Source organism: Bactrocera dorsalis, chromosome 2, assembly GCF_023373825.1.
Source record: "Bactrocera dorsalis isolate Fly_Bdor chromosome 2, ASM2337382v1, whole genome shotgun sequence".
Taxonomy (NCBI): Eukaryota; Metazoa; Arthropoda; class Insecta; order Diptera; family Tephritidae; genus Bactrocera; species Bactrocera dorsalis.
In genome coordinates, this window is record NC_064304.1 from 87727491 (window position 1) to 87751190 (window position 23700).

Here is a 23700-nt window from a genome sequence, read left to right on the forward strand (position 1 = left end):
TTTTTAATTCTATTCGATTTTGCTTTGACATTTCATCGCATTACTCACTCATTCCATTCTTTAATTTTAGAGAACTAAGATAAAGAAAAATGTTTAAATGACAGCAGTATTACTTTCAGCTGTAATATGTACTTTGTCAAAAATTCTCAAAATCCCTTGAACGTACCATAATGATATAATCATAATAAAAACAACTCCAAAAAATCAGATAAAGGGCAGCCCACTCGGTGGATCGTGCAATGTATAACACCAAGTGTCAGTTAATATTTCGCAGCTTCCTACCGACGCACTTTTTTAACAACATTGGTAATGTGCAGTATATTTGTACAAGTTCTCCGTGGAGAAGCACCAATTATTATGAAGCTCTTGGAATAACACAGAGCTCGACGCAGAATGAAATCAAATCAGCATATTATAAACTTTCCATGCAATATCATCCTGACAAAAATAAAGGATGTGAAATATCTGCAAAAAAATTTCGTGAAATTTCGCAGGCATATGAAGTACTTGGTAACTACCGACTTAGAAGATTATATGATAAAGGTATACACATTGTTTCATTAAAAAGTTGCAAATTTAATTCATTTTCATTTACAGGTGTTATACATACAGCGGGAGCTACGTATACAAGGCCAAATGAATATGAGCCAGAGGTAGAAGATGATCCAGAAACGAAGTTTTACAAATCTCGTTTTAAAAAATCGCAAGTTGCGGATGAAATGGGACGAACCCCTATATATGACTTTGATGAATGGTCCCGCGCACACTACGGAAAATCTTTCCAAAGACGAAAAGATGCTAAAGTACGATTTGATCGAAAGCAAGCACAACGCCGCGACCATGCATTTGCTTTACAAAACGAAATGGTACTCTTCGGTTTTGTTTTCATAGTTGTGGCAATGTACGCAATATTCTACACTGAATCGTCACTAGATGCACCAAAAGAGCGATCCATTCAAGCTTCTTCAGAGCGGAATATTGGTACCAAATCGCCTCCGGCCGAAACGTAGTTGTGATAAAGAAAGATTTAAGGGGAAATGTTGAATTTTTTACTGTATGTTTTAAAGATTTTGTTATTATTATAAACGAAGAATTGTAAAGAAAGGGTTGCTAATTGTAATGTAAATAATAGCTTTCGAACTAAAATTTTCCGCTACGTTTTCGTCCCGTATATTTTGTATCTGGTCGGGTGTCACGCCCTTGGCGTCGCCTACGTTCTTTTTTAGCTAATATCCACTCTCTTGATTTTTTCATCGGTTTACCTCGAGCTTCTCGACACATATCACGCTTTTTAATATAATTTATTCGTTTTTCTTCTTCCTCCGATCCTTAAATTTAAAATTAACATTAGATTATAAATTTTCGAAATCACAACGCTGACTTACCTAACGCTTTTGGCATCGGTGTAGTACCACCCGTCATCAATACTAGAAAATACTTCTTCGCTTTGGTGGAATTGGGATAATCAACCACTAAGCCACCATAGAATCCAGCTTTCATGGCTTGTGAGGTGACCATTTCAATTTGGTCTGCATTTTCCGGGTAAAATTGAAATACAGCACGAGCCGTACGAGTCAAACAGGAGAATAAAGTTGAAAAGAATTTATATAATCTTTTATGGGGATTATGTGTACTTTTATCCGCATTACACAACCATTGCAAGGCAGATATCGATATGGCTCCGTCAAAGGTACCAGGCCTAAATGGCATACCGTCTCCCATGTCTGTCAACACAAGATCTCCAGCTACATCACGTTCAACAGCTATATCTAACATTGATTTAGATATGTCAACACCTACCCAAATGTGCTCATTGTCCTCTAACACACTTCCCGATAGACCAGAGCCACAACCAATATCCAATATCAGACACTGCTCATCCTCATTTAGGGTAAGTAATTCATAGGCCCTCTCTGCCATCTCAATTTGAATTTCTATTATCCGTGTGCTTTAAGAAATATTAAATTTACGATTATAGGAATATATATTTAATATAGTAATGCAGGAGTAACCTACTTGGTAGAGTATTTTTTAGCTTCATCATCATTGTAGAACTGCAAGGATTAGGAAAAAGTTAGTACTTAGTTTAGAATAATTACGAAATGTTCTTACAATCTCAGGCGGTGCCAAATGTTCAGGCCTTCTTGCCATATTTGTAATTAATAATTGTTACAATAAGATAGAGCTTTCTACTATTTTACTTATATTTCCTGTGACGAACTAAATGCTAACTTTATTTTGTTTTCAAATATGACATGCACGTGGATATGTCGGCAAGGCTATACGAATTTGTCAAATTCTTCTAGTTTTCTTTTTATTCAATATTTATTGTTTTGATTCTTTATTAAAACAGCTGTTGTTAAGCAGGGTGTTCAGTGTGATTATGCAAGTTTTGTTTTGATTTCATTTTCTCATAACATAAGAAATTATTATCTTTTGAAATCGAAAATCTGCATAATTAATAAAGATAAACTTTGCAAGTGAGGAAGGATTAACAAATGGCTTTTGCATTGAGAAAGTGTATTAGTCCTATGCGACACAGGTAAAAATGAATTAACTACAATACTATTTCACTTAAGTATATGAAATTTTTTATAGACAAATATTTGTATTCACGCGTAACACATTGCAAAACTTATCTACAATGAAAGCTGATGTTAACTCGAAAGTCGCCTCTGAAGATTCAAAGACTCCTTCAGGCGATGCGGAGCTAGTAATAAGCAATTCGTGTATTAAACGGCTACAGGAGATTTCAGAAAATGGCAAAGCATTCCTACGTATCACTGTAGAAGGTGGGGGTTGCTCTGGTTTTCAATATAAATTTGATTTGGACACCAAATTGAAAAGTGATGATCTTGTTTTCGGCGAGGGAAATGCAAAAGTTGTCATTGATAATCTATCTTTAGAATACTGTTCTGGTGCTACTGTCGACTATCATACGGAATTAATCAGATCTGGTTTTCGAATACTAGCTAATCCACAGGCGGAGCACGGTTGTTCATGCGGCTCTTCTTTTTCTATCAAATTAGATTAGAAATAACTATGAAAATATCGATGATAAATTGAGTTTTATTATGCTTTCATAAATTTCATATATATTGCCATTTATCAATTGTTATAAATGTTACAAAGTTACACATATAGTAATATAAATTATTCCGCTTGTTATTAAATATATGTTTCTTTTTTAATTTACAAAGTTTTACAGGATACACAAAATTTTACATATTTTAAGTTACATACACAATGTGTACATATTTAGAAATTGTTCCAGTGATCAATGCATAAACTTTCAGGATATCTAAATGATCAACAATTACCGTGTACTAAGTTAATTAAAATACAATCTTATATACTTGCGCACGTTACAATTTTAAAGTACAGTATCTACCTTCGAAAAGTTTACAATTATTGTTTATCCTTTGAACGGTGTTTATTTATGAGTTACATTTGCTACGTGCCAAACGTTTTCAAAGAAATTTCTTCTACTTTGAAGCGGCTAGTTGCTCACTTAAGTTAATTACCTGTTCCGTAAGCACGCTGATTTGTTCTTCATAATTAATGCGAGTGGTAGCCTAATTAAAAACAATAATTAATATCTAGTTATTCTTTAAATATATTCTATTATTACCAAATCCTCCTCTAGCATTTTTAATGCCTGATTTATGCTTTCTATCTGCTCATCCTTTGAATTTAACTCATGCGTCGCATTTTCCAAACATATTTGAAAATGTTCTACTTCCGTTTCGTATGAAAACATTCGAGATTCAGCCAAGTACTTAGATTTCAAAAGATGTTCAAATTTTTGACTAAAACTGTTATAAAGAATTTGTTCTTTTGTGGGCGGTAAGGTCGGTTCCTTATATGAGTCGCGTGAGCTATTATTTATAAATTTTGTAAATTAAGACGCGTACATATACATATGTACATATAAGAAAATTGTTATTTTTTTGTATTCAACATTAAAAGGTTGTGTATCACGTTTTGTATACCTTTTTGCTTCCGCTGAGCTAGATTTTACTATTAAACCAGCTGTTGTACTGCTACAGCTACAATTGTTATACTCTGGAATAATAGCAGACGAGCATGTAATATTATTGTCATACAACCCATTTTTTGTCTCATTTAACGTTATAACTTCATTCATTTTTAAAATTTCATATTGAGTCCGCCAGTGAACCATTTCTTTTTCCAGACTGCAAATGCGTTCTTCAGCTGTTGGTACTGATGTTATAGATAATGTTGATTGATCATGTTGTTGCGCGGCAACATGTAATGGTGTATGATCACTACCAGATGCGCTCAGAGCATCTTCACTACCCAACTGAAAGAATATATATTATCAGTTACACATGTAAATACACACACTTCTCACTTTTACCATGCTAATCGCGTCAACGAGCTTACTTTCGAGCTCTGTGTTTCTCTTTTGCAATACTTCGAAATCCCTGCGAAAACGCTTTTCGGAATCTGTGAATTCTGTGTTTCGCTTTTCTAGCATTTTTTGCAAATTCAGCAAACGTTCACCCTGAATTTGAAGTTCATGTTCCTTGTCGTCAACCTTGAATGAAAAATATTATTTATTTCATATCATTTGTATATAATTTAAAAACCACTAAGATAACCATTGTAGTTAGTTCTGCATTCTCCATGATCTTCTTCTGAAGTTCTTCGAAAATTAGAGCGTCTTGTCCCACATCCCCTTCCCCAACTGCTCCAGGAAGATCCCCTTTTCCAGCTATGGTATGTTTTCGTACATATTCCTTATCAGTTTTAATACGTCCCTCTCTCTTTGCAATTTCATCTTGAAGGGCCGCGACTCTGTGTTCTAGTTGCCTATTACGAAAACCTAATGAATCGACTTCTTGCTCAGATCGACGGAGCGCGGTTTCACTTTGTCGTAGTTGTTCACGTAAACTTTCTCCTTTTGATTGTTCATCCAAAACAGCATTTCGAAGTACACCAGCCCTGGCTCGTAGCTTCAGTAAATAAAGTAAAAATATAAATTAATTTAGTTAAAATAATTATTCTTGTGCAGGGGCGTACTTTTGAGTATTCACTAGCAAGCTTTTGATATTTTTTATGTTGAGCCTCCGTTAATTCTGAACTACCATCCATTCTACTGAGCATGGTTAATGCCAATATCGCACTCCAATTTTTTACGTTAGGTCTTATTTCTTTTGCACTTTTTCTATGATATTAATCCTTTAATGATCTTTGCGAAACGAAAATTATCCATAATTTCCAGAAACATTAGATTTGTGACATTTCATTCCTTTCTACCAGAACATCGTTAATATCTATTACGCGCGGGTATCTCAGTAAAATATTTATTCGAATAATAAAGTTATTCTAATTATTACAATTCTTCCCTGATATAGTGTATTTTATTTAATTCGTTTGGAGCTAATTTATGTTTAGCAGACAACTAAGATCACCATATTCATTTTTCTTATCTTAGTTCAAGCCTATTGTGAACTATCCATTACATTAAAATGCAATTTGACATTTCAAGAAAAATTGACGTTTCTTCACTGAAAGCTGCCGACTATTTTACAATCATAAACAAAAATTTACCGCAAAAACTTATTGAAATAAAGTTCTCAACATAAGAAATGTCAGCGGGATCAGTAGACTTAAGCTCATATCGCGATCAGCATTTTAAAGTAAGTATTTAAAAAAAATATATTATTGTTGGGTATAGAATGTTTAACTTTTTCACTCATTTGTAGGGCTCACGGTCTGATCAAGAGCGTTCACTCCGTGAATCGTGTACATTATATGTAGGGAATCTATCATTTTACACAACCGAAGAACAAATTCACGAATTATTTTCCCGTTGCGGTGAAGTGAGACGTATAGTGATGGGCCTAGATAAATACAAAAAAACACCTTGCGGATTTTGTTTTGTTGAATATTATGTACGTACAGACGCAGAAATGGCCATGCGGTAAGTAAAATAATTCAATACTAGAAATGTTGTACAAAATTTTTTCTTATATTAGATACGTAAACGGAACACGATTAGATGATCGCCTAATACGAGTTGATTGGGATGCAGGCTTTATTGAGGGTCGTCAATATGGTCGCGGCAAGACTGGTGGACAAGTGCGAGATGAATACCGAACAGACTATGATGCCGGACGAGGAGGATATGGCAAATTGTTGCAGCAAAAAATTGCACCAAACACCGACAATCGTTAATTTTGTGGTATTTTACCTTTAACTTTAGGATTTATACGTAATATACAATATAAACAAAAAAATTTATAACTCTTTTTTGCCTCCGCTTAAAGATGGACCTTTCTTAAGCTTCTTATGGCGTTTATTTTCCTTTTTCTTTTCTTGATGTTTAGATGCTTCATGGTAAGGATTTACATATTCAGGGTTACGAAATTCTTCGTTGATCTCTTGAAATAAAATTGTCATCAATTTGGCAGTAGATTCATCAATTATGTGTGGGAAAGAGTTAACAAACTCATAACACCAATTCAGCATCAATTTCCATTCCAAATACTGTTTACCAAAAATTCTATAACTTATTTCTGGAAAATGTATAAGACTTTCGGCAGCTATGCAGCAATTTTCCATTACAGTGCTGACTGCATCCTGTAAATTACTATTTTGAGGAAATCCGTCCCGTAAAGGTTCATAGGCATATGATGTCATTGTAATATTACTGTCCCTGATAAGCTATAGTAAGAAATAAAGTTGATGATTACTTGCTGTGGAAATACAATTTATTTTATTTTATATTACTTGAAAGATTTTACCATAGGCTAGCGTTAACAGCTTAAAGTTTTTTTCATAATTTTGTGATGTAATCATGTTTTTTATTACTGTTTGATGCTCATTACGGCGTTCCTTAAATATCTTTGAATCTGTAGTATATTTTATAATTATTTTAAATTCAAACTATAAAGAATATTTACTTACAAAGACTTGCCGATAGCACCGATTTATTTCCTTCATTTTCCACTCCTTGACCATTTATCGTATGCTTATTATGCGTAATAATCAAAAAATGTACACAAATAACAGCTATTGAACGATTTAAGAACAGCATTGTACATCTGTACAAATGTTAAAATTACTTTTGGAATAGGCTATAAATGTATGTAATTATGATGACGCTGACTATTTATCTCCCATTCACAATAATTCTACACGTGAACAATTACCAACTTATCACGTTCTTGGTATAAAATTTAATTCTTTATCAGTATGCTGATTATTTTTAAACTCTTTTCAAGAATTTTTAAACAATGCAAACTCTCACGTCGTGAAATTTTTCTTCATTAAACCATAAACAATTTCCATTTACACATATTCGTATGTATGTATGTATATTTATTTACGGATCAAGCAACTACAACATTTTCCTTTGTAACAGTAATATCTTAAACTATACGTCATTTTACATATGTACCTGAACATACTTAAAATATTTAATGTTTTCCAATGTTGTTTGCCAAAGAACAGCTTAGCCCAGTGCCATCGGGTTCAACGTTCAATTCCTTCACCTCGCCATTTTCTACAACCATTGAGAAACGTTTTGCACGTAGACCACCCAGCGGTGGTAGGTCAATTGTTAGTTCTAAAGACTTAACAAATAAGCCGGAAGGATCAGCCAACATACGCACTTTACCGGCAGTATTGTGTTCTTTACCCCAAGCGGACATAACAAATGGATCATTTACAGAAACGCAAACGATTTCATTAACGCCTTGATCACTTTTCAACGAATCAGCATTCGACACAAACCCTGGTAAGTGGGTCTGAAAACAAAAGATGTAATGAATTATCGTAAATTGAAGACTTGAACTCTATACCCACCTTGGAGCAGCCAGGCGTAAATGCACCTGGTACTGCAAAGATTATCACTTTCTTATTTGATGTCAAATCCCCGGTATTTATTTTGTTTGCCGGCGAATCTTCAAAGAGATCAATTGAAGGGAGTTTGTCACCAACCTACAAATACAAACCAATAGTATATACATATATATATGTAAGAACACACTGTTCGAACTAGTTTTAGGTAACTGTAATATAATACATAGGTCGATATTACCCATGACCTTGAACAAATAAATCTTCAACCCAATTAAGAAATCAATTTTGCATTGGGATGTTTTTCTTTTACGATTGTAATAACATATCATATATTATAAAAAGTTATGTAATAACATAATAAAATATATTAAATTTTACAAACACTTTAGTAATCGTTCTAAAATTTTAATTTCTATAACAAACCTTTATTGGAGCCATTTTATTTGCTGACTTGGAAAACGCACGAATCAAATTCCTTGAAAATTGAGGAATGGCAACGGTACAGATACGCGACTGCATTTTAAAGTTTTGTGATATGTTTTTCACTTTTCGTCTACTTTGTGTGCTTTGATTCGTAAAATTTCGCAGTGACAGTTGAGTGATAATTCATCCAGTACTGTGGGGTAGTATTAACAAAAATGCGTTATAAAATATTGGTGGATAGAGTTCTAAAACCTTTTGTATTTTACTGAGCATTTATGTTTCAGATGGAATTATTTATACTGAACAATAATAACGAACTTAACAAAAGAAAAATCACGCTGCTATTATTAATAGAATAACTCACCACATCAAAATCAGTAAGTCAATTAAAACTGATAGTCAAATGATAAGTCTAATTTTTTTGTTGTAAAACAAGGTATGATTTGAAAGGAAATCGATTGCGCATAGTTCTCTGCGTGATGTATATGCTTTATTAAAATAAAGTTCAGGGAAGAAGTTTTATTTCAAGTTATTTTCCGTAATTCCATTCGTACTGTTGTTGTTGAAATGGCAAAATCTGCCCAGTTGATAGTCCTTGGCCGAATAAAAATCCGGGTCCGTTCCGTAGACCCGACTGTCGTGGGAACGATGCCATGCCTACTAGTTTTCTACGGTAAAATATAAATACTGAGTGGTTTTTTGAATGGACACATTCCTATTGTTGCATATTTACTTTTCAAACTTCTCTACAGAAAAACAATCATAACGACAATTTTAGACAACATTTTAACTGAAGCGATTATTTTATTATTTGGATACGTACTTTATCAAATATAGAAGAATTTTATATTAATTTCTACTTTGAAACTCCAACTGTATCGATGGAGTTTTCTAATTTAAACACCTAATAAACTCTCAGATAAACGTTCAATATCGTCTACACTCATTTGTTTTAAATTCGTTTCAAAATCGGTCATAAAAGCAATAACCAAGTTGTCAGCTTGTGGTTCATTATAGTACTTTCGAAACGATTTCTGTAGGATCTGCGACCATAAAATAAAATTTATTAGTATGATACATTAACAATTTTTCCTGTTTTATCCTTTTACCTCTCGTAATCCTTCTATTCGTGGTCGCATCACCACCAAATTTAGTTTACATCCTTCATGTAAATTTGGATATGCGGACACAGTATTCTCATCTTTCAATGTACGTCCAAGCAATAGCAATTTTTGCTCTGGCAATGGTATATTCAATTTACTTTCAATTTCCTTTTTCATATCTGATATTAAAGTATGCGGCTCGACCTATGAAATTAATTTTTCGTTTTAAATCAATTGGATTTGCAATAATGGAACTCACGTCTAATGTAACGTCTTGTCCTTTTAAAATCTTTATTGTTATCCGCATGTTTTATCTTAAAATAAAACAAAAATTTCTGTATATTTTTTACTATTCCACAAAAAACACTGCAAACATATGATGGGGCCGATTAGAAATATTTATTGTGAACTAAAAAGTACGACTAATGCCACGTTTCCACTCGCTCTTGGTAATTTACTTGATCTTATTCAGTACATTATTTAACACATATAAACATGACAAAATTCTGGTCTAGTGCATACTGATCCCTCAACAAGTCGATTGTTTTGTCGAAAAACTCTTATTAACTTAAAAAGTTCTGACAGCTAGTATTTGAATACCAACTACATACTGAAATAGGTGCTCCACATTACACAGTAAAGAATCAAGTTTTTTATTGAGGTATAAATAACACTTCGTAACTTAAGTATTCTATATTACGTTTATAGCTCCATTGCATTATAACAGTAATTTTTAGGTTTAGAACTATTTTCGAAATAAATATATATATTTATATATATGTAGTATTCGAGAAACTCTATAGTACTGCCATTGTAACTCGCTTCCGTTGTCAGCAGTTTCTCCTTTTTCGTATTTTCGTCATCATACTTGCCAATTACTGTCATTATCGTCGGGCCTGCTGTATTCATATTCTTACATTTGGTCAGTTTTCATTTGGCTCTCTCTTTTTGATTGCAACGTAGCGTGTGTGAAATTTATAATAATTACAAGTTATTTTCTTCAATTTTTTTTAGTTGTTCTAACCAAAATTTTTTAAAAGTACGTAGTGGGCGTGATTGAAGGTGAATTATTAAGAAATCATATCGCGGGAAATTCATATCTTGCTTTAAAAGTATAAAGTTCAAAGAAATTACGATTTTCTTATATTGCCGATTCCCTTTCGTGTCTCGTTAAAATCGGTTGGATTTTCAAGAAAGAAATTGTGAAGTGAGAAGTAAACTATTTGTGGTAACTTTTACAGACGTGCGTGAAAAAATATAAAAACGAGTTAAAGAATAAATACTACAAATTGAAATAAAAAAAAAAATATTGAAAAACGTGAATTATGAACAAATGATACGCGTATATATAGCCAACAGCGACGACGACAACAATAGCCAAAAAGTAACAAGAAATTGTGGCAGCCCTAATCGGAATATAATTTTCGATTAACTACAAATTCTGTCTAATTATAGATGTGTGTTTTTTTGCTTTAGTTTATTTGTTGTGCATATGCCTTTAAGAAATTATTAATTGATGTTTTCAAATATAAACCGGGGCAAGGAAAAATTTAACCGCTTGTTTCAGTTGCTGGTGCGTATAATATTTCATTTATCATAAGAAATAAGATCGTAAACTTTTCCGTAATCATTTCTATGACCACTTTTTGCACTTGTCTACCTTTCCTTTAACTCAATGTTGTTTTCTCTATTACAATCTTCATATATTCGTCTTCGGTCGCCATGCGTGTTCATGATTGAAAAACGATCGGTCGTTCTATATATTTGTTGCTTTATTTGGAAACTTATGTACACAATACATATCCATATGTATGTATTAGTGGATAGGACTAGCCGATCAGTTCTTCCGTTCAGCAGTCATTTTATTTCAGACTTATTTTCAATTGTTCACATAAAATAATTATTGTCACGTACATAATCTGAAAATTTTTCAATTCTCAATCCTAAGAGTAAAACCTTGATAAAATTAAACGAATTTTAAACGATAGTAATTTTTTCTCAAAATAATAGATTATATGCCAATGAATCCTCTAAATGTTACATATTTCCTAATAGACCGCATAACGATAGTTTTGTGCAATACCAATAAGAAATCTTTCTGATATATACTTATGGTTATGGAGGGACTCGGCTAAACTTAAGTTTTTGTATATAACTGTGTTTTTTAGATAAATAAATATCATTGAATACTTAAAAACAAAAGTAAGCTCGCCTGTATCATTGTTGTTTAATATGATTTATTTAAATGTGTAGAAAACAAAATTGTGTTTTTAATTCTGTTTTCCAATGCAGATGTACATATGTATATAAAAATCAACAACTAAAATAATTTTTCATTAAATAAATTAAACACAATTATATTGTTTTGTATTATTAAAAAATTACGAATAAGTAGATAAAAACGATCTAGCATGTTAGTTGACCTTAGCAGAATGGAGCTGGCAAAACTCATAGGCGGTTTCGAAATTCTGCAGAATCTAACTTAACGTTATCTTACAATAAAGCTATTTGATCTGACAACATACACATGTTAATTAATCTCTTGATGAACCGTGTACACTTATTGATTTCCCCATCGTCTTACTTGAACCCTCGAGAGCTTTTGACAGATGTTACTTCACAGTACTATTTTCGTGATTTGTAACCCATTGTTAATGATACTGATAAAACACCCTTCGCTGGTCGTTGTAACGGGGTGATCCGCTGATTATACTTTGTTAAGTTATTTTTACTATAAAAACCACATGATTTCAATCCGCAAATTGGCACTCAATTTGTATTTTCTTGATTAGAGTGGTTGGTCGTATCAAATCTTTGTATATGTATTATTTAGTGAGACTACAAGCAACCAAGCTATTATAATTGCAATAATTTCAAAAGTACGAGTTGTACTTCTAATACAACATGATCCAGAAAACTTTTTCTATTGTGAAAGTGTTATATAAAATGAAGTCAAAACCTTAGGAATTTCTAATTTTATAATTCGACATTTTTACATCACAGTCCAACCCAAATGACTAAATATGAATGTCTTTTTTTAACAATACTAAAATATTCGAAAATTTATTTAATACATTATATTAAAAATTATCAATTTTATTATTTTTAACGGAGACACATGCAGAGTATTACTTACATTTTATTAATAAACCTAGTTAAATTTAGACCTTCTTAACTTTTAACTAACAAACTTTAATATTATTTCTAATAAAGTTTTGTTATTTTCTTTTTCTCATCTTTACAGAAATAACCTCACATCTTCATCAAAATGTCAAAAATTAAATCAAATTAATGTTCCGCGAATGTGAATGCATAATTAAAAATAACACAAGAGACCTGTAAAAATATATGTGTTATAGCCTAATGTGAATGTGAATGTAAATGTATGATTTAGTTCTTATAAACAAATTCTAACGGAAACAATAGTAGTAGCAAAAAAAAAAAAAAAAACAGATAATAATATAATGCAACGTAAACACATGGACAAACATTTATTAACAGAATTCTTCTAGACGAATAAAACAACTGAAAATACAATCGACAAAAAGTTGTTCAAAAATTATTTGCAATTTGTAATATAATAACTAAAATAATACGGATACATAAATATGTATATGAGGATTTTATATTCAGCTGATATAGTCCACATAATGATGAAGAAATTCTATACATAAGCTTAAGCTTATGTCAATTAATATAGCACATGTCTAAAGCATGAATTACTTTTGAATTACACTGTAGTCGTAAAGGCAGTAGGGCGTTAAAGTACTTGCATGCATTAATTCACTGGTGATTTATTATTCCTTTAGCAATGTTTTTGGAATTTATCGTTTATTTTTCTATATGGACGAATTTTAACATACAGTTTATTTAAAATTGTATACCTTCTTTATTTATCATTATTATCAATATTAACAAAACAAATAATAAAAACACTTCATTCACAGTGATAAAAAACAGGAAAAGGAAGCGAAGTATTATAATTCAACATGTACAGAAAAATTTAATAACTTAATATTTTGTGATAGCTCCTTTAGATTTTTGTACGACTTCCAATAGTTTTTAGAGCGGACCATAATTTTATCTCTTTCACCACATACTTTTGCTTTTCTTGTTTAGTATCACCATAATTTTCCGTTCTACAAAGTTGCAATACACATATCAACTTTAACTTTTCTTCCTTTTACTACAAAACCGAGTATATTTCTTTATTTATCATAACAGAAAAAATGATACTCACCTTATTTTGCCAACTCAAAACGAACAAAATATCATTTACGTAGTCCTTATAGAAATAATTAACAGAAAACGGAATAAACACAAACTACGGTTATTAAGAATCGTTGCACAGTGAGTAATAATTCAACCCAAGCTGTTTATACACTTTGAATTAATTCGATAGTAGCGTCCCTTATACTGCCTACCATGTGTGTACATACATATGTATGTATATCAAATGGTTATTCTTATTAGTATTACAGATAAATATTAAGAGTGAACAAGTATTCAGATAGAATTATATGTAGTTATAACGGCTTTCTGTTTTTATTTTTACGTTATGTACTATATACGGCTTTTAAATTAAGCTTGAAAGAAGATTTTAGTTTGTGCTTTCCCAAATTAGTTTTTGGTCCTATATTCAATGTAAACTTCTACATTGGCCATATTTAAAATTCTATATTAACAAAATGAGCAACAATCGAATTGTAAAAATTTTGTGTTTTGTTTTTTGGTATTCATACTACATATGACAAAATATTATTTTGTTTTTCGAATAGATAAATTCATTCAAAATGCGTAAAGGAATCTTATATACATATAACCAACTAGAGTCGTATGAACATTGTACAAATGTACATATGTATCTATATGCATACGCATAATATATTTGAACATTCATATATCGATAAATGTAGTAAATTCGTATGTAGGTTCACATATTTTTGCGCTCTTTTGGGGTTTCTCTTAGCCTTAGAAGTAAAGAAACTTTACATTTATAAGTAGCTACATATGGCTTATTAAAATGCATACGTATGCATGTTAGTATTGCAGATACAATGTTAGAATGCTTAAAATAACGTGAAGCTAATAGATATGTTAAGGAAATAGTGTAGCAAACAATATGATATGGATACCTATTCTGAAACAAATACGTACATATGTACATATATGTACATTTGTATGTGTACGTATAAATCAAATGCAGAAAAAATACATTGGTAGTGGGCAGCGCTCGATGCTACGTAGAAGGTAATCAATGAGTCGTTTGTAATGCTTTACTGCTTACTTCGGTTATTGCTTGCACACATAATGGAATACATATGTACATATGTATATGACCATTGATTTCTGGCGGGTTAACAAGAGTTGGGCAAAATGTTGTGTCCAAGAGGTTTTAACATCGTTATAAGATCGCACCTGTTTGGTTAGTACACGACGTATGCGTGAGATATTTTGTTTTGTTTATATATTCTTCTTACATTATTATGTCTAAACGGTTTACACCACAATTGATTTGCAGTCTCTCTCGTACGCTTTTCGGATAATCTTATTTAATTTTTTATGAAAGTGACTATCTTCATTTATTACCTTTAAAATCAAATCTTTTAAATATCCGTTAGTCGTAGTGTATTGAATGCTAGTTTGTTGATATTCAGTCGGCATGTTATGGTGCATTTTGTTTCAAGATATGGGCTTACATTTTTGCTGTTTATGATGTTAAGTAATTTTTTTTGTTACTGTTGTCGTCGCTGTTACTATGGTAAACAATGTTTAAGGTTTTTAACGTTAACAGCAGCCCTGTAATAATCGCCGTTGTCGTTGCCGTCGTCATCCTCATATTCATCAACTGCACAATCAATAAACCAGTCATTGTCTACGAAATCGTCACAACGATACCAGTGAAAAGAGAATTCGCTTTTAGCAGCATTAGCTGGTCTAGCTGGGACGTAATATTATGGATAATACTGCAAAAACGGTAGCAGCAGCAACGACGCCGGCAGCAGCGAGTGGTATTATGGCAGCAACGACGTCAACATCGGATATAAAACAGACAGACGGCATTGTTAACAATAATAATAATAACAATAATACAACAACAACTTCAGTGACAACTAACGGAATCAAAGAGAATAACAGTAATAATATAATAACAACTGTAGTGGCAAAATCTTCCTCACCATCACTTACAACAGTGGAGTTACCAATCGCCGTTACAGGGTGCAGTAGCAATGCTAACACGCCTGGATCGACATCTTCACCTACAACCAATTCAACAATGTTAACGGCGGCATCAGCAGCGGCGACCCAAAATATTGGCGAGGTGAGTTTTTCGCTATTCGCTAGAGCGAATTTGACACATTAAACTAAAACATGTAATTATTGTAATAAAAAATTATTTACTCACAACTGAAGTAACCTTACCTTGAGTGCCTCGATTGTTGTTGTTTCTAAATTTTTTTTTGGATTTGTTAACAGTTGTTTCGATAAAACATAATAGTATGTCTGTTTTTAATTTCTTATCCTATGTAAACGCATGTTTTATGTGCATTCAGTAGCAGTCAACCGATTTTTTTTTTGACGAGATGGATTTAATAATAAACAATAAATCAAATAACAGTAAATACGTTTGAACATATACGAGTACATACAAATTAATTTAGTATGTTCATCATTTCAAGTTATTCAAGAATAATCGTTATTTAAGCCAATTAACTATTTAAATAAGTCATTTAATGAATGATCTCCTTAAATAAACTAGGGTAGATACTTTTTAAAAACAAAAATTCAGAGATTTCAACAATCATAAGACCACCCACATTTCAAAAATAATCTGAAATTTAGACTTCAGATTTTTGGATTGAAAATTAGTTTTTTTTTTCAATGTTAGATCAATATAACGAGAAAAAACATTTCAAATTACAAAAAACAAAAAATACAGTTGTTTGGGAAAGATTAAGGTAAGGTACAACAAAATTTCGTGAAAGAAAAATAACTTTTCTGCAAAGATAAAAACAAACACTGCGTTATGTGAATTTTTCACACAAAATTTGAGGTTAATCAATATAGAAAAATTATGGATATTTTCTTTCAAATTTGTTTAAAAGTTTCATTGCTTCGACATCCATATAAATCTTTATGTAATAACAAAAAACAAAACCCTCACAAATACAAAAGCTTTCTTATAAGAACATTGTCCGTTCAGTTTATATGACAGTTTTATTTTTAGAGATCCGATCTCCTTAATTTCCTTTCTTGAAGATACTTTGTCAAATGACAAAAGAGAAAAATTTGGAATTGATATTTCAAAAACTGAGGTACTTGTTCGCGTATATACAGGCAGATAGACTTAATCGACGCAACTCGTCACGTTGATTATATAAACATATGTATGTATGTATACATTTTATATGGTCTCCGACGTTTTTTCTGGTGTTACAAACTTGTTGGCTGTAACTACAATATCATAAAAACCTTAATTGTATAAAAAGTCCTCTAATAATAATTTAATGTATGCACATAGAATCTTATAAAATGCTAAAGCAGTGGTTCCCAAACTTATTTTGTCTACCGCCCACTTTGAGAATAAATATTTTCTTAGCGCCGCCATTTTTCACCTATTTAAAAACCACTATAACTTGATGCTGTTTAATAAGTTCGTTAATATCAGGTTCCAATTTACTCAAGAACAGTCGCAAGTCACCACGTTCGGTAACAAGCAAACGATTTCTATTTTTAGTAAGCAGTGTTGTCACAGCACTAAATCCACGTTCACACAAATATGACGATGGGAATGCTATCAAGAATCGTTGAACGATTGACCACAATCCAGGGTACAATTGCGAGATCGGTTTTTGTAGCCAAAATTCTTGGTAACCATTTTTGAACTTGATTTTTATTTCCTCGTTTGTTGTCAATTCTATAAGTTCTTCCTCCAGCTGAAGTGACATTGCTGTGTTGACATTTGAAAACGGAACCAACACCCAGTCTGGTATTTCCAAGTTCAAAATGTCCTGGTGTCGTTCGGTGAAGTCAATGTGGTGGTTTTCCAAATGTTGGCAGTAGGCAAACAATTCGTCGTTACTGCATGATACTGATAAATTCGGAAAATTGTGAAACTTACGTCTGCCCAGATTTTTTTTGTGTAGAAGCAGTTTGGCTGCGAAAGCAGCAACGACGTTTTTTGTTTTAATTAAATTTAGTTTATCGCCTTGCAGTTGGAGATTCATGTCGTTGAACAATTTATACAGGTCTGTCATGTAAGCTATATCATTCTTTGATGTTATGAGCTTGTCTTGAAATTCTGTATCTTTAGTTTCCAAGAACTCTATAACAGAGTCAAACAGGTTGTAGAATCGAGTCAGACAATTGCCTCTTGATAACCAACGAACTTCAGTATGAAACAACAAACGATTGAAATCCTCGTCATTAGTAACACAAAGCTAATGAAATAATCTATCATTCAAAAAGCTGTTGCGGATTTTATTGACTGCTTTGATGACATATTGCAGTGATTGAAATAGTTTTTCACTTAAGTTTCTAGCAACTAAATGTTGTCTATGAATAACGCAATGTACACCAAGGACATCTGGAATTTTATTTTTTAAGTGCGCTATTAAGCCTTTATGGCACCCTATCATAGCCGGAGCGCCATCCGTAGCAATTGAAATAATATTTTTCAAAGGAATCTCTTTCTCATCGTAAAACTTTTCCAATATATTGAATATGGTTTCGCCTTTTGTATCGGTCTCTAAATTTCTAGCAAATAATAGTTCTTCACATATTTTCTCATCTTTAATAAACCTCACGTAAGACAACAACAATGCTTCATTAGTTGGTAAAGTGGACTCATCGAGCTGAATTGAGAATTGGCTTGTCCTCAGGTGATCGCACAATGATTCTTCAATATTTTCAGCCATTTCATCAGTTCGTCTTTGAACAGAATTATTACTCAAAGGAATTTTTCGGATAATATAGTTCAAAAGCTCAAAACGTGCGCTACATCAGCTACCTACCCGACGTCATTTCGCAAGTGATAAAATAAATTTTTCAAGAGCTCAAAGCATGCGCTACATCAGCTCGAACCTACCTACCCTACACCTTTGCGCAAATGATTATATTATGATAGCAAATGCCCACATACAGATTTGGCAATGGCAATAGCAATACGTATGACAGTTAGTACCTATTCTATAAATTCTATCCTGTCGAGATGCCCCGTTATGAAACGGAGCGACCGATTGACATGATTTTCATTTTTTTTATATTCAATAAAATAGAACAGATATATGAACTACGCGGAGAGAAATATAGAACCGAGTTTGAGCAATCTTTTAATTCATATTAGTTAATGTTGTCTAAGAGGCCTCCTAGCTAAATAAAATTACAAATAACCCCCCAGGCCTCTACACAACGACCCCATTTTCTTTCTGGGTCTCTTACCGCCCCCCTTGACACCTACAGCGCCTACAAGGGGGCGTTATCTCCCACTTTGGGAAACACTGTGCTAAAGCAATGCTAAGCAAAGCACAGTGTGAAAATGAAAGAAATCTGGTATATATGTACGTACAGTGAAACCTCTACCTCTAATAAGCGGTCCCCTCTCTTAACCGTACAAAAATTCTGGAACCAAGTTTTACGTTAAGTTTTTGAAACAATTTCCACTCTTAACAATCGGACACTCTCACGACCGGACGCGGCCTCTTTGTCTAACTTTTATTTTCGTTACTTTTCATAAGCGGACCTCTCGGTAACGAATATGAAAATTTACTTCCTGAACGAAAGTGTAAAGAGAACAATAAAAAAATATAAAAACGGACGCGAAATGGACAACGAAGATTAATAATTGAAATACATAATTTTGGAATAACTAAATATAGCAGACGAAATTTATATACGAGTAATATGAGTACATTCACACAACATGTAAAAACCTGAGATGTAACGGGATATATATGTATGTAACAATTTGTAGCTTTTAGCATGAAAAGATCAAAAAATATAAATCGTTTTGCATCTTTGCAAACGTTTACATTCGAGTCACCCTCCAAATATCAAACTTAATAAATTTGTAGTCCGTTTGATAGCCCCTTGATCAAGGCATTATACAGAATTTTAAATGTCGCTACAGATACAAAATTATAAAACTTAATTTGCCAAGCGTGGAAGATATTTCAATAAACAAACTTTCAAAAACATATTCCCATAAGGACGTTATCGGCTTTAATAAAGTTTCTAAATAAAAGTCAGCAAGGGCAGCATTTGGACGACTTTTTCTTTAATCGACGAAGTTTTTAATACCGAAGGCAATACTATTGACATTATCTCTAACGAAAAGAAGAAGACCTAAACGAAGTACTATGTACCCAGAATGCGGGTCAGATGAAATTGTGAAGTAAGAACAATTTCGGCACATTTAAAACTTGTTAGTAATGAAGTTACTAGATTCCAGTATGCCAAAACTTTGGAAAGCATATTGAAAACTTTATAAAACAGAATCAAAGAAAGTTGCGACAAACTATCGTCAAAGAAATTTTGAAAACCAACGAATTATTTTATTTACTTCTAATAAAAATGGAACAATTGAAAGAGGATTAAGGGGTTATATACCTTCTTTGTCGAAGAAAAAAAGGAAAGTTTGGATTTTTTTTAGATATGTAGCAATTATTTCATTACACGAATGTTTTTGTTTTTTGATAGTACACTTTATTAGCAATGTTTGTGTGAAATTTCGAGGAAAAATGTCTAATAGTTTTTAAGGGGTGGCCGTTTCCCATAGAGGCCTTTTTTTTGGGCAGAGCCTTGCGGTGACAATTCCCCAAGTCGAACAAGTCAATGAAACCATAGTAAACAAATTTCATTAATTTAGTGTAATTCATTGTGCTTGCACGATCGTTTTTATGATTTTTTTTTGTGCACACGGGAACGTTTTATGCAAAAAATTAGCTTTTTGGTCACTAGAAATTTCACTAAAAAATTCATTTCGGTAAAAAAAAATTTGTGCGTAAAAAGTCGATCGTTCAAGCACAGAATTTCAGTACGAACATTTAAAAAAAAAAATTGAAGAAAATCGGTTCAGTAGTTTTCCGCCAATCCATGTCACCGCAAAGTCATTTTTCAAAAAACACCATTTCGAATTATTCGCGTTTAAAGTTTCAAGTTCAGTTCAGGTTAGAAGTGCTGTAACTTTTTTTCTACTGCTCAAATCTCTATGAAAATTTGAGAAAATGTTCTCAAGGAGTTGTTTTTTAAGATAAAGCAATAAAAAAATTATCAATTTTTTTAAATTAAAAAAGGTATGCAACCTCTTAATGTATCTTCTTAATGCTGCAGATTATCCATAGATATCGCTGTATGTGTTCGTTTGTTTTTTTTGGAGCTAACACCAACATGAATGAACAAAACCTATTACATACACAGATAGACGGACAGAAAGACAAAAGTTTTAGCCACGGTACATGTTATAGCACAATTAAGCTTAAAATATAAAAAAAACATACATTTGTATATAAAGGGTGATTTTTTAAGAGCTTGATAGCTTTTTTTTAAAAAAAAACGCATAAAATTTGCAAAATCTCATCGGTTCTTTATTTGAAACGTTAGATTGGTTCATGACATTTACTTTTTGAAGATAATTTCATTTAAATGTTGACCGCGGCTGCGTCTTAGGTGGTCCATTCGGAAAGTCCAATTTTGGGCAACTTTTTCGAGCATTTCGGCCGGAATAGCCCGAATTTCTTCGGAAATGTTGTCTTCCAAAGCTGGAATAGTTGCTGGCTTATTTCTGTAGACTTTAGACTTGACGTAGCCCCACAAAAAATAGTCTAAAGGCGTTAAATCGCATGATCTTGGTGGCCAACTTACGGGTCCATTTCTTGAGATGAATTGTTGTCCGAAGTTTTCCCTCAAAATGGCCATAGAATCGCGAGCTGTGTGGCATGTAGCGCCATCTTGTTGAAACCACATGTCAACCAAGTTCAGTTCTTCCATTTTTGGCAACAAAAAGTTTGTTAGCATCGAACGATAGCGATCGCCATTCACCGTAACGTTGCGTCCAACAGCATCTTTGAAAAAATACGGTCCAATGATTCCACCAGCGTACAAACCACACCAAACAGTGCATTTTTCGGGATGCATGGGCAGTTCTTGAACGGCTTCTGGTTGCTCTTCACCCCAAATGCGGCAATTTTGCTTATTTACGTAGCCATTCAACCAGAAATGAGCCTCATCGCTGAACAAAATTTGTCGATAAAACACATTTCGAACCGAACACTGATTTTGGTAATAAAATTCAATGATTTGCAAGCGTTGCTCGTTAGTAAGTCTATTCATGATGAAATGTCAAAGCATACTGAGCATCTTTCTCTTTGACACCATGTCTGAAATCCCACGTGATCTGTCAAATACTAATGCATGAAAATCCTAACCTCAAAAAAATCACCCGTTATATTAAATGTTAGTTTTTATATTATATTTCAATAAACAATATTCCATATATTCATTATTGATAAAAAAATTAAGTGCAAAATAATAAATCATAATATTTAAGATAACAACACTAAAAAGTTCAAAAATTTCTTGGACGAAAGTTTTTACCGCTAACTAGTATAACAAGCTTACAGTCGCCGTATGGAAAGAAACCGCCACATTACATAAAAACATAAAAATTTGTTTCTGGATATACAATTCTTTGGATCATATATGAAAATGTGTCAAAAGAATTTACCGTTATTTTGTATTTTGCAAAGTAAAGTAAAAATGGGTCGTAAGCGTAAAGAAACGACAGAGAAAGAGAGAATAATAATCGCGAATTTATTAACTAGTGGAAAATTCATAAAAGACGTGAGCTCTATTGTGTCAAGACCGTGATCAACCGTTCCCAGCATTTTAAAACAATTCGAAAAACAAGCACATACAAAAATTGCCTTCGCACTGGCGGTCCTTGCAAACTAAGTGAGACAAGCATGTGAAAAATAACAAAACAGAATTTTCCAAAATTACACGAAATTAACTGAAGATTTGGACATAACAGAACACACGAACAGTTCGACTTGTGCTGGATGAAGCTGGGTTTGCCGCGTAAGTTAGATAAATTAGAAGAAGCGCAACGTTTTTTCAAAAAGCACCAAGTAAAAAGTAGTTCATTATGGGAAGAGTGTTATTCTCCGGTAAAAGTGAATATCTACCGCTCAGATGGCCGTATTTTAACATGGTGGTAAAAAAAACAAAACTGGAACCTCAAAACATGCAAACCATAATGAAGCATTGCGGGCTTGTGGTGTAGGGGTATATGGCCACTGTAGGCGTGGGCAATCTCATTTTCGTAGATGAGGCTATAAAAGAGAAGAGTGGCATTTAGGTCGATTTGAAAACAGCATACGTCTGAGATTGTACGGCTTTGGCTTTTTTATAATATCTTCCATTTATTTCGGACACCTCCCCAGTCGCCGAAAGGGGTTGCAAACAAAATTTAAACCTTATATAAAAATTTATTTAAAATAAGATTGTTGAAGTTGGTGATTACTTTTGTCCAAGCAATTTTTGGAGTTTTTGGTGGTTTGGCTTGAACATTATGAATTATTATTTTTCGTTGTCCATCTGTGTACACAGTGAAACTTATCAATACCGACAGTTGTTATTCGCAGGACACTTTCCATAACCGGACAAATTTTATTAACACAACGTTTACCTAAACATTTTCATACAATACCAATTCCTATAATCGGACAGTGTGTTGCAATGAACGGACATGGACAAAATAATTCGTTCAAATTATCTCTGATAAACGTACAAAAATTCGTAAAATGTGTAAAGCAACATGTTGTAAAAGTATAATAGTTTACAAGATTATAAAAAAACACCCGGAAATTGTAATTATATTCCAAAAAAGAGTATTTTGCTAAGTTGGTAATTTCGTGTGCACAGTCGATGCGAATGTTGGAAAAGGCTTACGGTCGTGAGATCGATGAAGAAATGCCTCGTTCTGGACGACCTTCAACCTCTTCAACTGATGAAAATATTAAAGAATTGAAACGCGTACTTGCTCGACTTGTCCCGATAAAGCTTAATTTTTTACAAAAAACAGTACAGTTGTGACATAATATAGAGCCAAAAACGCAGTGAATACCATCGATCAACCATGATTTTTTTTGTTCCCATAACTGAAATTGCCCCTCCGTGTAACATGTTTCCACTCGAGCGAAGAGATAAAACAAAATTCGCAGAAGAAGCTGACGGCCATCCCAAAAAGTGCTTATGAAAAGTGTTTCGAGATATGGAAGAACCGTTGGCATAAGTGTATTACATTTGGAGGACATTAATTTGGAGGCGACAAAATAAATAT

General features: G+C 32.7%; 9 protein-coding genes across 27 annotated transcripts in view; 4 read left to right on the forward strand and 5 right to left on the reverse strand.

Annotated features, from left to right (window-relative positions):
- Positions 1–120: 120 nt before the first annotated feature.
- Positions 121–1146, forward strand: LOC105229547 (dnaJ homolog subfamily C member 30, mitochondrial). The gene is made up of 2 exons (XM_011209898.4): positions 121–543; positions 598–1146. Exons 1-2 carry the CDS (start codon positions 240–242, stop codon positions 1008–1010), a joined length of 717 nt encoding a protein of 238 aa, XP_011208200.1. The 5' UTR covers positions 121–239; the 3' UTR covers positions 1011–1146.
- On the reverse strand, positions 1041–2280 carry LOC105229546 (probable 18S rRNA (guanine-N(7))-methyltransferase). Its single transcript, XM_011209897.4, has 4 exons — positions 2113–2280; positions 2017–2054; positions 1386–1948; positions 1041–1328 (listed from the first exon to the last, which is right to left on the reverse strand). Exons 1-4 carry the CDS (start codon positions 2149–2151, stop codon positions 1141–1143), a joined length of 828 nt encoding a protein of 275 aa, XP_011208199.1. The 5' UTR covers positions 2152–2280; the 3' UTR covers positions 1041–1140.
- Positions 2281–2382: 102 nt separating this feature from the next.
- On the forward strand, positions 2383–3175 carry LOC105229549 (iron-sulfur cluster assembly 2 homolog, mitochondrial). The gene is made up of 2 exons (XM_011209900.3): positions 2383–2542; positions 2599–3175. Exons 1-2 carry the CDS (start codon positions 2499–2501, stop codon positions 3032–3034), a joined length of 480 nt encoding a protein of 159 aa, XP_011208202.2. The 5' UTR covers positions 2383–2498; the 3' UTR covers positions 3035–3175.
- LOC105229548 (uncharacterized) lies at positions 3052–5434 on the reverse strand. Its single transcript, XM_049449472.1, has 6 exons — positions 5047–5434; positions 4626–4979; positions 4376–4561; positions 3993–4324; positions 3632–3878; positions 3052–3575 (listed from the first exon to the last, which is right to left on the reverse strand). The coding sequence occupies exons 1-6, from the start codon at positions 5128–5130 to the stop codon at positions 3486–3488; spliced, it is 1293 nt and encodes a 430-aa protein (XP_049305429.1). The 5' UTR covers positions 5131–5434; the 3' UTR covers positions 3052–3485.
- Positions 5435–5514: 80 nt separating this feature from the next.
- Positions 5515–6273, forward strand: LOC105229552 (nuclear cap-binding protein subunit 2). The gene is made up of 3 exons (XM_011209902.4): positions 5515–5666; positions 5733–5950; positions 6006–6273. Exons 1-3 carry the CDS (start codon positions 5616–5618, stop codon positions 6202–6204), a joined length of 468 nt encoding a protein of 155 aa, XP_011208204.1. The 5' UTR covers positions 5515–5615; the 3' UTR covers positions 6205–6273.
- Positions 6267–7091, reverse strand: LOC125776566 (uncharacterized). The gene is made up of 3 exons (XM_049449474.1): positions 6937–7091; positions 6760–6881; positions 6267–6693 (listed from the first exon to the last, which is right to left on the reverse strand). Exons 1-3 carry the CDS (start codon positions 7064–7066, stop codon positions 6268–6270), a joined length of 678 nt encoding a protein of 225 aa, XP_049305431.1. The 5' UTR covers positions 7067–7091; the 3' UTR covers position 6267.
- A 222-nt stretch (positions 7092–7313) lies between these two features.
- Positions 7314–8415, reverse strand: LOC105229553 (peroxiredoxin-5, mitochondrial). Its single transcript, XM_011209903.3, has 3 exons — positions 8257–8415; positions 7837–7971; positions 7314–7778 (listed from the first exon to the last, which is right to left on the reverse strand). Exons 1-3 carry the CDS (start codon positions 8350–8352, stop codon positions 7449–7451), a joined length of 561 nt encoding a protein of 186 aa, XP_011208205.1. The 5' UTR covers positions 8353–8415; the 3' UTR covers positions 7314–7448.
- Positions 8416–9028: 613 nt separating this feature from the next.
- On the reverse strand, positions 9029–9777 carry LOC105229554 (ubiquitin). Its single transcript, XM_011209905.4, has 3 exons — positions 9619–9777; positions 9366–9563; positions 9029–9299 (listed from the first exon to the last, which is right to left on the reverse strand). Exons 1-3 carry the CDS (start codon positions 9664–9666, stop codon positions 9153–9155), a joined length of 393 nt encoding a protein of 130 aa, XP_011208207.1. The 5' UTR covers positions 9667–9777; the 3' UTR covers positions 9029–9152.
- Positions 9778–10268: 491 nt separating this feature from the next.
- Positions 10269–23700, forward strand: part of LOC105229556 (serine/threonine-protein phosphatase 2A 56 kDa regulatory subunit gamma isoform) — a 31185-nt gene continuing 17753 nt past the window's right edge. For 2 of the 19 annotated variants that reach the window (XM_029551698.2, XM_011209915.4), the window contains exons 1-2: positions 10269–10421; positions 15157–15681. In XM_029551698.2, coding sequence (XP_029407558.1) covers positions 15316–15681 — 366 coding nt within the window. In that variant the 5' untranslated portion in view covers positions 10269–10421; positions 15157–15315. Of the gene's footprint in view, positions 10933–12603; positions 12698–12721; positions 12743–13583; positions 13710–15136; positions 15682–23700 lie in introns of those variants that run through there. The other 17 variants (XM_019991539.3, XM_011209914.4, XM_019991538.3 and 14 more) reach the window with 17 other exon arrangements.

Excerpts from the sequence above, each read along its gene's own strand:
- LOC105229547 (XM_011209898.4), top strand. The coding sequence starts at position 240 with ATGTATAACACCAAGTGTCAGTTAATATTTCGCAGCTTCCTACCGACG. Across the intron at positions 544-597 it reads TAGAAGATTATATGATAAAG|GTGTTATACATACAGCGGGA; the intron begins GTATACACATTG and ends TTTCATTTACAG.
- LOC105229546 (XM_011209897.4), bottom strand. The coding sequence starts at position 2,151 with ATGGCAAGAAGGCCTGAACATTTGGCACCGCCTGAGATT. Across the intron at positions 2,055-2,112 it reads ATTTGGCACCGCCTGAGATT|TTCTACAATGATGATGAAGC; the intron begins GTAAGAACATTT and ends TAATCCTTGCAG. Across the intron at positions 1,329-1,385 it reads ACCGATGCCAAAAGCGTTAG|GATCGGAGGAAGAAGAAAAA; the intron begins GTAAGTCAGCGT and ends TTTAAATTTAAG.
- LOC105229549 (XM_011209900.3), top strand. The coding sequence starts at position 2,499 with ATGGCTTTTGCATTGAGAAAGTGTATTAGTCCTATGCGACACAG. Across the intron at positions 2,543-2,598 it reads ATTAGTCCTATGCGACACAG|ACAAATATTTGTATTCACGC; the intron begins GTAAAAATGAAT and ends AATTTTTTATAG.
- LOC105229548 (XM_049449472.1), bottom strand. The coding sequence starts at position 5,130 with ATGCTCAGTAGAATGGATGGTAGTTCAGAATTAACGGAGGCTCAACAT. Across the intron at positions 4,980-5,046 it reads TTGCTAGTGAATACTCAAAA|CTACGAGCCAGGGCTGGTGT; the intron begins GTACGCCCCTGC and ends TATTTACTGAAG. Across the intron at positions 4,562-4,625 it reads ATGCAGAACTAACTACAATG|GTTGACGACAAGGAACATGA; the intron begins GTTATCTTAGTG and ends TTTTCATTCAAG.
- LOC105229552 (XM_011209902.4), top strand. The coding sequence starts at position 5,616 with ATGTCAGCGGGATCAGTAGACTTAAGCTCATATCGCGATCAGCATTTT. Across the intron at positions 5,667-5,732 it reads ATCGCGATCAGCATTTTAAA|GGCTCACGGTCTGATCAAGA; the intron begins GTAAGTATTTAA and ends ACTCATTTGTAG. Across the intron at positions 5,951-6,005 it reads GACGCAGAAATGGCCATGCG|ATACGTAAACGGAACACGAT; the intron begins GTAAGTAAAATA and ends TTCTTATATTAG.
- LOC125776566 (XM_049449474.1), bottom strand. The coding sequence starts at position 7,066 with ATGCTGTTCTTAAATCGTTCAATAGCTGTTATTTGTGTACATTTTTTG. Across the intron at positions 6,882-6,936 it reads GGTGCTATCGGCAAGTCTTT|ATTCAAAGATATTTAAGGAA; the intron begins GTAAGTAAATAT and ends AATATACTACAG. Across the intron at positions 6,694-6,759 it reads CCTATGGTAAAATCTTTCAA|CTTATCAGGGACAGTAATAT; the intron begins GTAATATAAAAT and ends TTCTTACTATAG.
- LOC105229553 (XM_011209903.3), bottom strand. The coding sequence starts at position 8,352 with ATGCAGTCGCGTATCTGTACCGTTGCCATTCCTCAATTTTCAAGGAAT. Across the intron at positions 7,972-8,256 it reads ATAAAATGGCTCCAATAAAG|GTTGGTGACAAACTCCCTTC; the intron begins GTTTGTTATAGA and ends TTGTATTTGTAG. Across the intron at positions 7,779-7,836 it reads TTACGCCTGGCTGCTCCAAG|ACCCACTTACCAGGGTTTGT; the intron begins GTGGGTATAGAG and ends TTTTGTTTTCAG.
- LOC105229554 (XM_011209905.4), bottom strand. The coding sequence starts at position 9,666 with ATGCGGATAACAATAAAGATTTTAAAAGGACAAGACGTTACATTAGAC. Across the intron at positions 9,564-9,618 it reads GACAAGACGTTACATTAGAC|GTCGAGCCGCATACTTTAAT; the intron begins GTGAGTTCCATT and ends TTAATTTCATAG. Across the intron at positions 9,300-9,365 it reads GAATAGAAGGATTACGAGAG|ATCCTACAGAAATCGTTTCG; the intron begins GTAAAAGGATAA and ends TTATGGTCGCAG.